Here is a 14,331-nt window from a genome sequence, read left to right on the forward strand (position 1 = left end):
CACACACACACACACACACACGCACACAGTCGTATTATCTTATGTTGTTTTCTACTCTGCTACATCTCAAAGGGAGATATTGTACTTTTTACTCCACTGCCTTTATTTCATAACGTTTGCTATTAGTTACTTTGCAGATTTAGAATAATTGTACAAAATATAAATAAATTATAATATATTATTATATGTTAAAGGCGCAATAACTAGGATCTTCCTTGTAAAACAATGTGTATAATCCCTCTCAATCACTTCAGTTCATCATAACAATCATTATAACGTAGTGAACAGGTGCCAGATGTAAGCACGCATCCAAGAGGACGCTACGAAAATGGTGAACACAGCTCAGAGAAAAAAAAACATAGCGACAAATATAGCGACAAAACACGAAGTGGACAAAACGAGAGTAGATCTGGGGTTGGTTCTTTCAGTCCCATCAACCTTTTTTTCCAGCCGTTGTTTTTAAGAAAGCAAGCACTGATGAACCCATTCAGGCTGCTTCCACACTGCTTTCGTAGCTTTAAATTAGTGTGCTGTCATTTGTAAATATCCCAGGAAGTCAATTCGTATTTAATCCACGTAATCATGAACCAGGATTCGTCAACAAAAATCCATCCATAGTAGGATGGGACAAACAAAAACAGTGTTTGACCCAGGAGACCAGACCGTTGATCGTTCCTCGTGTGAAACGAGAAGTCAACGATGTAACGCTACCATAGTTATTTTAACCCAAACCACGATCTTTTCCTAAACCTAACTAAATATTTCACGATATTTTCTTAAACCTAACGAAGTATTTCACGATCTTTTACTAAACGTAACAAAGTATTTCACGATCTTTTCTTTAACGTAACTAAATATTTCACGATCTTTTACTAAACCTAACGAAGTATTTCACGATCTTTTCTTTAACATAACTAAGTAGTTTCCTGTGAAAAGACTGTATTCATGTAACAAGTGGAAATTTACAGGCGTTTACAGGAGGAGTGACTTGTTGTAAGACATCATTTGAATCAGACAGAATTCAGACGGACGAAGTTACAGACGAGCCGATGACACAAGTGGAGCATTTAGGAGCTAAATAGTTTTCCTCAGTTGGTGGATACCAAAACAGAGCTGAAAGCAGAGTGACTGTGGGACTTACAGACACAAACACGACTCTAATGTGATGCTATTGTTGCTCTGCTCACAGAGAGATGTCCATCAGAACAACTACCGACCAAAAATAACATGAAATATGCTGTGGACAATAATATATCCCCAGAGGATGAACCACAATCATTTTTGGTGACCCTCTCCTCTGGAGACACCATCAGGGCACAGTTTAACATCGGCAGCAATAGTGGGCAAATTACCATAAAATGTTTTGGCAGCCTTTAAGCTCCCCAGAGGATGACCCCATCATGCCCTTTCCTCTGGTGGCACCCTCAGGACAAACTCTATAAATAGCTCTCTGTCTATCTACCTTGCATTAGGGAGCGTGGCGTGTCTCTCTGCAGGGTTTTGCCTTTGAAAAAAGGGTTTTCTTTTTCTTTTTTTCAGGCTGATTTCTGCATACAGAATGAGGAGAAGATTTGGAGCTGAATTAAGAAACACGAAGCCGGAGAGAGCAGCTGAGTCTGCAGGAGGCTGATTAACATTTAATACAGCTGAGAGACAGATAGACAGAGACGGCGCTGTCTGTCTGTGTTGCTGAAGGAAGCTGCCATAAATGAAGAGAAACAATATCGCAACACTCAAACGTCTGATTATGATTTCCAGTCTCCTGCCTTCTCGTATTAAGATTTAATTCAAAGCCCCTGGAAGTATTTCTCCATAATTAAATGGTCATTCCTAGCTGTGTAACGGATCATAAAACTCACGGTTCTGATCGTACCACGGATCGGAGTCACGGATCGGATCTGCACAAAAGAAAAAAGGGAGTAAATATAACTTTTAGATCCCTGATCACGTTTGTTTTGCAGCTGATACTAATTCTGATCATTGATGATCCATATTGACAGATACAGATCCCTTTCTAGTTTGATTTTAGCAGCTGGACTACTTCTTTATGCCACCATCCCAAAAATCCTTTCAACATCTCTGAAGTCAGTAAACTATCAAAAATACTAAATGTTACCCTTTTACTTTGTCATAGTCATTTATAATTTATTTTTCTTATAGGAAATAAAAGATTGTATTGGTGTAGGCAGAAGAGCGCGCAGTGCTCCTATTGGTCAACGTCACAGAACAATTCATTGTATTATACGAGAGAGAATAATTGTTACGCGCTTTTTTTGGAAGTCCGTTGTCGTCCACTAAACGGGATAAAACGGTCATTTGTTGTGCCCGACGGCCATTTTCATCCCCGATGCCCTACGTCTGTCGGGTCGGGCTGTTACCTCACCCAGCATTAGGTTTTACCACAGACTGTATATAAGAAGTGGACGGAGTCATCCTGACGTCACCCGTTGGTTTGTTGATTTTGAAGCCTTGAGTTCGGTATTTTGTTCGTCACCATCTTGTTCTTTTGCAACCAGTGAACAGGAAGTGACCATATCTGGACTGAGGAGGAGTGACGTAGAGACTCCGTGTACGTCTCTGGTAGAGACCTGTCAATCACCGTGTAGTCCCGCCCTAAAGCATCCCCTGCTTTATGGTCTGTGTGACTCTAAATGGACCATAATGTACTAAATGAACATCATGCTGTATTGAAGAAGACTTGAAACTAGACATTGAGACCATAAACTCATGTTTACAATGTTTACTGAGGTAATAAATCAAGAGAGAAGTAGAGTCATTTTCTCATAGACTTCTATACAACCAGAGGAGTCGCCCCCTGGTGGACACTAGAGAGAATGCAGCTTTAACACATGAAGCTTTGGCTTCACGTTTCAGAACCGGCGGTTGCCGCCTGGGTATCACTTACTTACTTGTAGACGAGAGAAGCTGTTGAAAAAGTCTCAAGATGTTGATCACACACTCATCTGCCTGCAGTCGTTACTGTGGGCATAATTCTCACTGTTACTCATCGGTAATGAGTCATTTGTGAGTCTTTTTTTTGCCCTGACTTTTGCCTCTCGGGATGCCCTTGCTTATCACCCAAAGCACGCCCGATCTGTCATGACAACTAGATCCATTTTAATTTTTGAGTCGCTGAAACCAAACCCACACCCTCGCCTGTCAGTGCTTTCTTTTCTCCAGACACAAAAGCAGCACAACACGAATCGAATCGAAACAAAAACGATTACAGAACCCCAGCGCTGCGAGAATCTATAAAACATATCTTCTACTTATTACTACACAGTCTGTGGATCATTGCTGCGTATAGTAAGATGCTGGCAGCATGTCACAATGGGATCTGAATCTAAGGTCACCGATAAAAACCAATCGTCCTGCGAAAGGTCGCCCCAAAAAAACATCTCTTTTTGTGTGGACATTTCCCAGCTTTAAAAACAGAGATTACTGTAGATATTTCTCATTTATTAAGTCAATTACGACGCGCCCACGTAATAATTATCCCCCGTATTAACTGCAGACTGAATCACAGAGGAAGCTCCTGTTCCTCCCCCTGAAGCCACCGATGTGAAACACTTGATACCAGTGAGATATGAGTGAAGAAACCAGCCAACAAAAAAAAGAAAGCTAATTTATGTAGAAATATGCCGATGCTCATTGGCCTGTGGCAGATCTCAGAGGGCTTCACTTTGGCTCCCTGTAATCAAGTGTTGCAGCAGGAGCACACGATATGTTGCCCGTCATCGTTTGTGTTTCGTCAAAAAGACCACGTTTCCCATCAGCCCCCTTTCCCCCCTCGCTGATGATGAGGATAAAACAGCAGATTTTACCCTCCAAATATGACACAGAATTCTGTCTTTACTTCATGTGTTATTGTGCTAAAAACACAACCTGTGACGCCTGAACGTGTGGATGAAGGTGTATCCTGGTGAGGCAGGATGTGTGTTTGGGATTCAGACCGTCGGCCTCACTGGATCTCAGCTCGCTGCAGACCTGCACAGCATTTTTAACAGCCAGCAGGCAGCTCCAAGCGCCTCGCTGTCCCATTTCTACCAAACACATCGCAGTGCTGAGAGCAGAGCACGTGCAGTTATACAAGTACTGCGTTTAAATACAGTGCTGAGACCGTCCTTCATACGTTTCCTTCACAGGTAAATATTGTACTTTTTAATCAACACGGTTCAGGCTGGTCTCATCCAGCATCATTAGCTATACCTACTAAAAATAATGCACCAGATGGATATCAATGTAATGAAGTATAAAGAATGAAATATAAAGACCACAAGAGGAGTGGAGGTAGATGGGTCCAACAAACAGAGATCGTTCAGCCAGGAAACCCGTGAGATTCAAAGCCAACGTTGATTTAACTGTCACGTAACTTGAGTACTTAAGTAACAGCAATGATGTAGTTATTTTAACCCACACGATGATCTTTCCTTCAAGTATTTCACCATCTTTTATTAAACCTAACTAAGTTGTTTCATGTGAAGCCTTAATGTAATATATTATGTAATGTATTAAATATATTCAGGTTTGTTCTGAAAATGAACTGAAATGAACTCAACATGATCTAATCTAATAAAAGCCTTGTTTTGAAATATATTTTATAATATGTTTTTACAGTGTGAAGGGACACGTGGCATTCAGGTGAAGCTTTGTGACCAAAGAATAAATAAAATAAAGATGAAAGACTTTCCCTCATTCAGCACCATCTCCTGTAACGGGACAACCTCGTCACGTGATTGATGTTTGAGTCACGTTGTTTCTCTCTCCATCCCGTCAGTGTCTTTCCTTACAGATGTTCATCTTTTCACTTCCAGCTGATTCTTCTCCATCTCTCTCCATCATTCTTGCCTCCATTCCCTCCACCACCCTACTCTTCCTCCTCTTCGTCTTTTCCATCTTTCTTCCTGAAGTTCCTCCCTCCTCATTCATCCTCCCCCTTCTCCTTCTGTCTATCTTTGTCTTCCTATATTTCCTCAAATGTCCTCCTATTTTCTCCACCTCCTTCTCCACTCCCGTCACGTCCGTCCTCCTCTTTCGTCTCTCTGTTTCCTGCCTCCTGAAACATCAGCGTTCACAGCGGGCTGTCGAACCACCCGCAGATTCTACCCACAATTCACCTCTTCCTCATAATGAGGACGGCGGGCGCTCGCGGTGCAGAGTTCAAACACTGAGCGCAGCAATTAAAAAGAAGTTTATGAGTCAGTTTTTGGTGGAGGAGGTGAAAGTGGTGTCTGTGTGATGCTGCAGTCAGCTGAGTGTTTTCCTCTGATGTCAATAGTTCTTTAAATGATAATTCTGGCTTTTATTCTGTTTCAATATAACAAACACATCAACACTTCTCTAATGTACCAAGTTGTTCTCCGAGAGATTCATTTATATGTTTTGGTTAAAAAAGGTTTGAACTTTCCAAACTGTTCACCTCTAGGCTACAGAAGGAGGAAGCGTTAAGACTCTTTGCTGCTCTACAGCTACACTGCCTCAGATACTGATGGCATGCACACACACACACACACACACACACACAGACGAACACAGATGCAGACTGACAGACAAACAGACTCCCTCTCCTCCGGAGCTCCATCTGTGTAATGACATCTCACGCTTGGTTAGGACTCTGCTGCATAATTAGAGCTCTGGCAGCTGACGGATGGCACTGCAGCACCTCCAACCCTGCCGACCTTGGCCTCGCCTCGGGCCCCGAGGTCCGCACGGGTCTCAAAATGTTTCAGCCCCCAGAAGTATCCAAAAAAAAGCGAGGAGTTAGTGCACGCTGTTTGCTGTTTTAATTGCAGACATTTTAATGACAGAGTGCCATTGAGCCCGCACCAGTGAGTTAGCAGAGACTCACACCAGGACCCTGCTCACCTGAATGGAATGCAGCCATTATTCATGTTATTGGATGCACCTGTGGAAAAGGTCGGTTAATTTGAAGCGACCTACTAGAGGGGAAAAGAACTAAGAAGCCCCCATGGCCTCGAGTATAAAAAATAACAGAAACAATCTTAGGTTTTGATTGGCTAATAAATAAGTTAGAGTGATTTGCTTTTGTTAGGAGGCTGCCCTGTAAGAAATATTAAGAGAAAAACGTACAAAATGTACAAAACAAAAGCGACATAGAGACGCTGTATACGTCTCTGGTTGAGACCTGTCAATCACCGTGTAGCCCCGCCCTAAAGCATCCCCTGCTTTATGGTCTGTGTGACTCTAAATGGACCATAATGTACTAAATGAACATCATGCTGTATTGAAGAAGACTTGAAACTAGAGATTGAGACCATAAACTCATGTTTACAATGTTTACTGAGGTAATAAATCAAGAGAGAAGTAGAGTCATTTTCTCATAGACTTCTATACAACCAGAGGAGTCGCCCCCTGGTGGACACTAGAGAGAATGCAGCTTTAACACATGAAGCTTTGGCTTCACTTTACAGAACCTTTAACAATCAAGTGTCCCATCATGCACACAGTACCAGGACCCTGAAACCAAAGCAGCTGAATCTCATCCAGCCAATCATTCATTTTATTATTATCTCCATCAGAACCTGTGGGGAGATCATGTGTTCAGGTGTGTGTGCGTGTGTGCTCTCATCTGTCTGTCTGTCCACATTTTATGGCTGCATGCTCAAGGACCTCTCGTTGATTGTTAGTTTTGGTCTTTTTATGGGATTTATTGTTGATAAGTATGAAAAAATGTCTCGACGTGTCACGTGTTTCACGTTGTAATTGAAGTCATCCAGAACAAATAATTACTGATTGATTCAAAACCCGTTGAGCAAGCAAAAGAAACGTCACCTTTCTGTGTTTCAAAACACCACAGACACCATCCCGGAGACTGTCTCCTCATTTGCAGACAAATCCCATGAATAGTCAATAAGTTCAATATATTTCCATAATGAGTTTTACTTTCAAGCCTATTTTTTTTTTCCTTAATCAGAGTAGGCGTCATAATTTCCAAATGCTGGAACTCTCATTTTTGGAGTAAAAACTTTGGATGGCTGCAGGGATGCAGAGCGCAAACCAGACTCTCCAACGAGGGCACGAATTGATCCGCGGGTTTCTGTCCACGATGCAAATCAGCGGGGAGACGAGATAATGAAGCCCCCGATGACGGGACCCTGCCAAGCTGCTAATAGCTGATACACCGATCGGTCGGCATGATGAAGAAATTGATCAGGCTCCACGCAGAGAGGTCTGACGGAGGCCTGTGGTGAGTTCACTGACCTGACTGAACAACAAGCTTCCTCCACTAAACACAAGGAGATGCAGTCTTTACATGCAGCAGCCCATCAGATGCATGGATGATGTTGTCCATATGCACAATATTTCATGGTTTAAAGGGTAATTTCACTAAATTAAAAGGCACTTGCAAGGACATGAGGGAGACAGAGCTCTTACACCTCGTAGCAACAACGATTTGCACATAAATTAAGGTGAAAAACCAACATAATACACATTATAAACAAGTAAAACTAACATTCACTAACAGGTTTCTGTCATCAAGCCGTTATATGTAATTGCTGCATTTAGAGAAACCTGCTTTATGTTGTTCTTCTATAAAAAAATATGATGAATAATTTGAGCAAGGTTGAAAAAGCTTTCAGTTTGTGCCGCTATTTTTTTTTATAGTCTGATCGCAGCGTTATTAATTAAAGTAATGAAGTAGAGATTTGGTCTCAAAGATAAATCTGGTTTCTTGACGAGCACGTCGTTCTCTCGGACCTCTCGTACCTTCTAGTTGCTGCTGCGTTTGGTTTGTGAAAAACAAGTCGGAGGTAAAAATCAGGTCCTTGACGATCCTCATTTAACAAATCCGGAGATTTCTTTGAGCCAGAAGCACACCAAAAAAAGCTGTAAGAAACTCTCTTTTCCCTTCATATCAAACATCATGTTGGCAGAGGAGAGAGGAGGTGGACGGACAGCTGTCATGGAAACAAAGACACCACTTTGTTCATCTTCTCTTCTCGGTGCCGGATCAGAAAGGAAGGATTGGATGAAGCGATACGATGTCAGCGACCCCTAACTTTACTCAGAGACTTTGACCTCGCTGACTCGGACATGAGCTTAGTAAAATAGACATGAGCTCATCTATTCCAGATGTGACCTCTGAGACTTGGATATTAACTCGGCGGTGGCGACGATGACATGAGCGCGTCGTTCTTTTAGATTGCGACCTCGGCATCTCAAACATCAGTGACTTGGATTTAAACTCAGAGACGAGTACAAAGATGATGAACCATTTCATTTATAGGTATTCAACAGGAATGTCTGGTAATAGATGACTCCTGACAGTCATTTATCAAGCAAAACTACCCAATATCCTCACGTTCCATCTCCTCAAAAGTGAAGATTTGAAAAATGGCGTTAAAGTAGAATTCAGTGACGTGTTCGCGGCCTCGGTAACTGACCTCAACAATGGAAATCAACTCCGCGACTGAGACGTGAGCTCAGAGACTGAGACACGACCTCAGAGACCGAGCAGGACTCTGTAACTCTTAACTTTTGTGGGACTTGGACTTAAGTGACAACACCAGCCGTAATCTGGGGGGTTTTATTCTCCGTCGAGCTGCTGCATGAAGTTTTTCTTTCTCCTCCATTAGCTCTGCGAGCACTTTTTTTAGCGAAACATCCTCCGCTCGGTGTCAGACGGTTTGTTGTGTCAGAGAGTTCCTCAACCCCGGCAGAACACTCCGGATTTATTTGAGACGCCGTCGGTCTAAAATTTGACGAAAAACCTTCCGAGTGAAGATGCGCGCAGGATGTTTCTAATGTCTGGTTTGTTAAGTTTCTTTACAGTTTGCTCGGCCTTCTCCCCCTCCAGCAGGGCAGCGGTGGACCAATGCCAGAGCTCGGTCTGCTGAGGAGAAATGTGTGTGCGTCGAGGAGGAGCGCTAACGAGGCTCAGCCAGCGAGGAGGTGAAGCTGCTGCGGGGTGACCTCTGACCTCCAGGAGGCGCTCTCTCTCTCTCTCTCTCTCTCTCTCTCTCTCTCTCAGCCTGGGCTGCCTCTGGCGGGGTCGTGGCGCCCCCACGCTCGCCGCGAGGCAGCGTTCAGGGTCAGAGCGAGGAACCCCGAGCCCTCCGTCCTGACGTTTTTTTTTCCAGCATCGACACCGACCGATCGACCGGCCGCAGGAGGACGGAGGAGGACAAAGAGGAAAGGAAGCGAGCGAGGGAGGGAGGAGGGGGGGGGGGAGTCTGGATCGTCTCTTTTTCTCTCGGTTTTCCATCAGCAGAAACAAAGCTGATTATGTTTTACGAACACGTACAGTTGGCCTGCCGGAGGGAAGCAGACGAGAAGCAGCGCTGGAAGAAGTACTGAGATACTTTACTAAAGTAAAAGTAGACAAACTGATATGTAAAAATACTCTATTACAGGTTAAAGTATTGCACTTGAAAGCTTACTCAAGTAAAAGTACTGACAGAATGTACTTAAAGTTACAATCTGGAAGACCTCTGTTTGGTTCTGTGTGGTGGAACCAGTGTTTTAGGATCTCACTTTTCCAGAGATCGTCTCTATTTCCCAGGAACGTTGCCAGCGAAACCATGTGTATAAATGTACGTGTATAAACCATAGACTGTCTATGGTACAAACAATAACGATGCTGCCGAATCTACGTGTTGATGGAGCAGCTACAATGCTAGCATAGCTTAGCACCGATCGATCCGAGCGCCATTCACAAAACAAGCATTTTTTAAAGTTGTTTGCTTGTCTTCTTGCAGAGCGAACTAACAAAACATGAATTCAGACTTTGTACACATCATTATTTAGTTATTTCGGTATCACTCTATATCCGTTTATTGCTATTAAATCGCAGCAAAAGTGTTTATTTTGGGTTCAGACAGCTGTTATAAACCCGTCATCAAGTGTTTAGCAGCAGACATTTTTTCTCCAGCGCTGGTGGAGACCAAAACAGGAGCTAAAAGAAGAAAATGAAATGTTGGACTTTCATTCATCCGGTGGGCACAAACACGGATCCAAAAGAATGCTAAGGTTGCTCCATGTCTGCTGGCAACTGTTCGCTCACTAGTTGTCCGTAAAAAGAAACTTTAAAAGTTCTTCTTCTTCTTCTTCTTCTTCTTCTTCTTCTTCTTCTTCTTCTTCTTCTTCTTCTTCTTCTTCTTCTTCTTCTTCTTCTTCTTCTTCTTCTTCTTCTTCTTCTTCAGGTCTCACTTGGCCTCTTTGTCCTCAGAACTTCCCTTCCTCCAAATTCTCCAAACTCAGTTACAGTCTGAAGGATCCTTCGGCACTCGTCTCTCCATCTGTGAGTCTGCAGTTTCCATCGACTCGTCCACGTAGATGTTGGAGACCCGGTAGCGGTGAAGTGCTGCCTGTTCGTCCTCATGAAGATGCAGCAGTGTTCAGATACTCTTCACAGAACCAACCATGTCTGTATTTTCTTTGCTCTGTTGTGATACATATACATGTTACTAAGTCATCAGAACTAAAGTACCTTTATTTTGGATAAACGTTTGGATTACCATAGTATACAGGCATAGATAAAAGGTAAAGATCTTTAAAAATGTCTCCTTAAAACAGCTCCTTCTGGCTCAGTCTCCTTATCATATTACTCTCAATAAGGGGTTGAACAACTGTAATAACGGTTTATTTAACATGTTCTTGAACTGAGAAATGTTATATTGCTTATCTGGAAAGTTGTGTTTACTTATCTGTGTTCATGTTGTCTGTCTAACGTGTGAGACTGGATCCCAGACAGAATCGCCTCCGTTTGATGAAGCTAAAGAGGATCCTATTAAAGTAAAGTCACCCAGTAGGAGATAACAGGAGCTCAAAATCAACTGTATCTTCCACAAGAAGTATTTATTTACAGTGAGAATGTTTTTCAGTCTTCATCATGGGAATGAGAATACAATAATGAAATACCTGTATATACGCAGCAAAACCTGTGTTGTTTGATGTGATCATGTTTTACTAGTAGCTTGTCAGACTGGGAGCAGATTAATTGTGTGAAACACATTCACTCCCAATTGGGTTTCACTGTAATCAGCTGGTTTTTTCATGTAGTTTGAGGAGAATATTCCCAAAGCAGAGACGTGTTTGAAACAATATGCATCAAATGTGTGAACCGGTAGTCAAACAGATCCTAAAATAAAATCATCTTTGTCTGGAGTCACAACGACGACCTGGAGCTCCTCCTGCTGGACGGTTCACTGTGTTACAGCTGGAAATAATCAAACTCCTCCTCTTTTAATAACATTTCTTATTCCCCCTTCCTGCTCATCTCCTTCTTCAAAAGCTATTGTCACTTGTCTTGCTGCCTTCTCTCTCTTCCCTTCTTTCCTTTCCTCCTCCACTCTGTTCCTCAGAACAAACCTCACACTGATCAGACTGTGATGTTCATCACACGGTACAAAAAACAGGCGACTGAAGCAGAAACTTTATTTAGAGCAAAAACACAAACAAAAATCAACATTTAACAGAAACAACCTCACAGACTTCTCTCTCTCTCTCTCTCTGTCTCTCTGGGTTTCAGGTTCAGTCACAGAGTCGCTCGTCGAGAAGAGAAACAGACGTCTGAATAAAAGCAGCAAACTGGCGGATAAACCAGAAGAAAACAGTCTCTTGAACCTCAGGAGCATCTCTGCTGCAACCGCTTCGCCGCTCCTTCTCTCGACAGTCTGTCGGCCTCCTCGTTGCCTTTGTAGCCGGCGTGACCCGGAATGTGCATCTGGAGGAAAAAAATATAATTTTTCTCAACTTTAAAGTCATCAAATGTTATAACCTCCAGTTTATTTCTCATTTTCGGCTGGTCGGATTTATTAAAAAAATATATGTTGATGTCAACACTTAAAGTGACAACCTAGAAGGAGGTAACACAGTGATTATATATAAATATAAATGTATATTTATTCACTCAATGAAGGCAGAGTAACATCAAAGTTATGACGCATTTCTGAAGGAACAATAAATCTTCTAAATTTACAGATTTTAAGAAAGTGAAAGTAACTAATGTGGTGATTTTCTTTCATTTTTATTTTACAGTAAAAACCCGTAACTCTCGACTCTTCAGCAATAAAAAGCCAGAGACTGCCTGATATTTACCCAGACCACCTCCAACTCCGCGTTCAGTCGGTCCAGCTTCACAAAGTCGTCTTTGTTGGTGATCGGACCTCCGGATTTCAGCCGCCAGCCTTTCAGCTTCCAGTTCTTCACCCAGCTGGTCACACCTGCAGCAAACACACCGCCGACTTCAACTCTCCGGGTGGTGAGATTCAACATAACCTGCTCCTCGCTGACCCACTGCACGACTTCCTTACTGCGACTCACCGTTGATGGTGAACTTGCTGTCGGTGTAGAGGACCAACTTCTTTATGTTGTTCTCTTTGGCTTGTTCCAGTGCTTTGCAGGCTGCCTGGTTCACACACATGTAACAGCTCATCAACCTGTTACAGCCATGAACACACCGTTGTGCCCGTGTTGGTGCATGAACACTAAACGTACCTGGATTTCTGCACGCTGGTTGGTTTGTCTTCCATCCAGCGGCTCGGCGGCATTTCTGCAGGAAAGCAGCGATGAATGTTGACGAATTACATCAGATTTAAGTTCAGTAAAAAGGTGACTTCTAAACGGTGTGTTTTCTCACAGTGGGTGGTTGTGGCCCCAGTAGACCCCGATGCCGGCTCGGGCGCCCTTCTGTCCGTTGCATGAGCAGCAACCGTCGGTGTAAACAACCACGGCGTCGCCTGGAGTGAGTTCATGTTGTATTTATTCACTCTAGTTTCCTCCATTTGTACTTTCACAGAGCACAGTGCATGTTAACTAGCAGCTAAAAGACACAAAGAACTGAGTGACAGCTCAGTAAAGTCCACATTAATCTCATTTCCACAGACGTGCGATCGTCTCACCCATGTATGTGAACCCGTCTGTGCTTTCTGAAGACAAGCTCTCCGACTGTTTGACTCGTTTGGGTTGACACTCCGCGTCCTCGTCCGAGTGACACCTCTTCCTACCGATGGGGATGTACTCCAGAGGCTCCGGGCCTCTTTTAGGAAGCAGAGCGATGGCCGACTCCACACACTCAGCGACTGAAAAACACAAAAGTTTTTTTTTGTTTTGCAACTTGAAGAAATAGTTTGTAAAGTGACATTTAGATCCAGAACCCTGTACTACGTATCCAGGTCCTGTGTGGGTACCTCCCAAAACATTTCGGTCACAAACCTGCTCATAAAATTTTCTACGAGAAGATTGTTGACTGTGGGAAATCTTCTTAGCGACCTTAAGACAATAAAGCTGAACATCTGACAAACTACAGCCGCTAGAATGTGTTTTCTTCGGGGTGTTGTGCAGAAGAGTTTCATATTTGTCTGGACCGGTTTACCTTTCTTCACCTCTGGAACTGCAGCAGGTTCGACCCCTCTGAAGAACGCCCAGGCGTCTTTCTCTGAGCCAAACTTCTTAAAAGAGGCGGCTGGAAATTTGTCCACCTGGCTCTTACATTCATCCCTAAACAACAGGAACAATGGGAAACTATTCATGAAATCTGAACAGGACTCCTGCTAATCTTTCCAGACCTTATATGTCTATATTCTCTACTTAATATGATTACAAGACCGTTTTACATGATCTTTTATATATTGTGTTGGTTAGCCAAAGGTGAAGGAGACGTTAAAACACCAGATATCTGAAGGGAATAGTCGTGCAGCTCCTCTCGCTAAATGAAACTCACTTTAAAGGATCAAAGGCTTTGTTTTTCTTACTAACACATGTTCTGACACTAAGATGTAAACCGTCTCACCATGAAGTGTAGACTCCTGGTTTGAATCCCTTCTTTACAGCGTAGTAAAACTTGCCCTTCGCCATGATGTCTGCAGCGCTGCAGACGGTCCTTCGTACTGCACCGAAAAGACCAGTCAGTCGAAACATCACGGACCGGAAGTGGCTGACATCCTCTTTGTTAACTCAATAAAACACAATAAATATATATATTTAAATCTGACTGGTCCAATGTGTGTTTAGCTATAAACCCCTAAAAAACGTGGGGCAAAATCCAGCAGCAAGGTGAACTTACACAGCCAGAAAAAGGATGTCAAAACTAGGTAGTGACGTTATTAGATAGCTAGTTTGCTGCTTCTTCTTCTTCATTGGGTTTAATGGCGGAATACAAACCGGCATTTAAGGTGCATACCGCCACCTACTGGATGTTTTACATCACTTCTTAAAACACATTTTTACAGACTGGCTTTTATGTGATGTGGTCGCTTTTCTGTTTTATTTCTGTTTTATTTTTATCAGTTGATTTTACTCAATTATTTTACAAAATATTTATTTATATATATATTATTTTATTCATTTATTAGTTTAAGTTTATATATA

The 14,331-nt window shown here is 42.7% G+C and overlaps 2 protein-coding genes across 3 annotated transcripts in view; both read right to left on the bottom strand.

The window, feature by feature from the left end:
- Positions 1-4,041, bottom strand: part of myt1la (myelin transcription factor 1-like, a) — a 55,039-nt gene extending 50,998 nt beyond the window's left edge. The window contains exons 1-2 of the mRNA XM_031865927.1: positions 3,954-4,041; positions 1,860-1,898 (exon numbers count right to left, since the gene is read on the bottom strand). Coding sequence (XP_031721787.1) covers positions 1,860-1,898; positions 3,954-4,041 — 127 coding nt within the window. The remainder of the gene's footprint in view (positions 1-1,859; positions 1,899-3,953) is intronic.
- Positions 4,042-11,383: 7,342 nt separating this feature from the next.
- Positions 11,384-14,089, bottom strand: rnaseh1 (ribonuclease H1). 2 transcript variants are annotated; one of them, XM_031866180.1, is made up of 9 exons: positions 14,027-14,084; positions 13,754-13,850; positions 13,337-13,461; positions 12,864-13,043; positions 12,602-12,701; positions 12,460-12,514; positions 12,286-12,370; positions 12,061-12,185; positions 11,384-11,686 (listed from the first exon to the last, which is right to left on the bottom strand). In XM_031866180.1, the coding sequence occupies exons 2-9, from the start codon at positions 13,816-13,818 to the stop codon at positions 11,588-11,590; spliced, it is 834 nt and encodes a 277-aa protein (XP_031722040.1). In that variant the 5' UTR covers positions 13,819-13,850; positions 14,027-14,084; the 3' UTR covers positions 11,384-11,587. The 2 variants fall into 2 exon arrangements, with proteins under 2 accessions (XP_031722040.1, XP_031722039.1); XM_031866179.1 differs by having other exon boundaries at positions 13,754-14,089.
- Positions 14,090-14,331: the final 242 nt, after the last annotated feature.

The sequence above is a fragment of the Anarrhichthys ocellatus genome, unplaced genomic scaffold (assembly GCF_004355925.1).
Source record: "Anarrhichthys ocellatus isolate YVR2014 unplaced genomic scaffold, GSC_Weel_1.0 scaffold34, whole genome shotgun sequence".
Taxonomy (NCBI): domain Eukaryota; kingdom Metazoa; phylum Chordata; class Actinopteri; order Perciformes; family Anarhichadidae; genus Anarrhichthys; species Anarrhichthys ocellatus.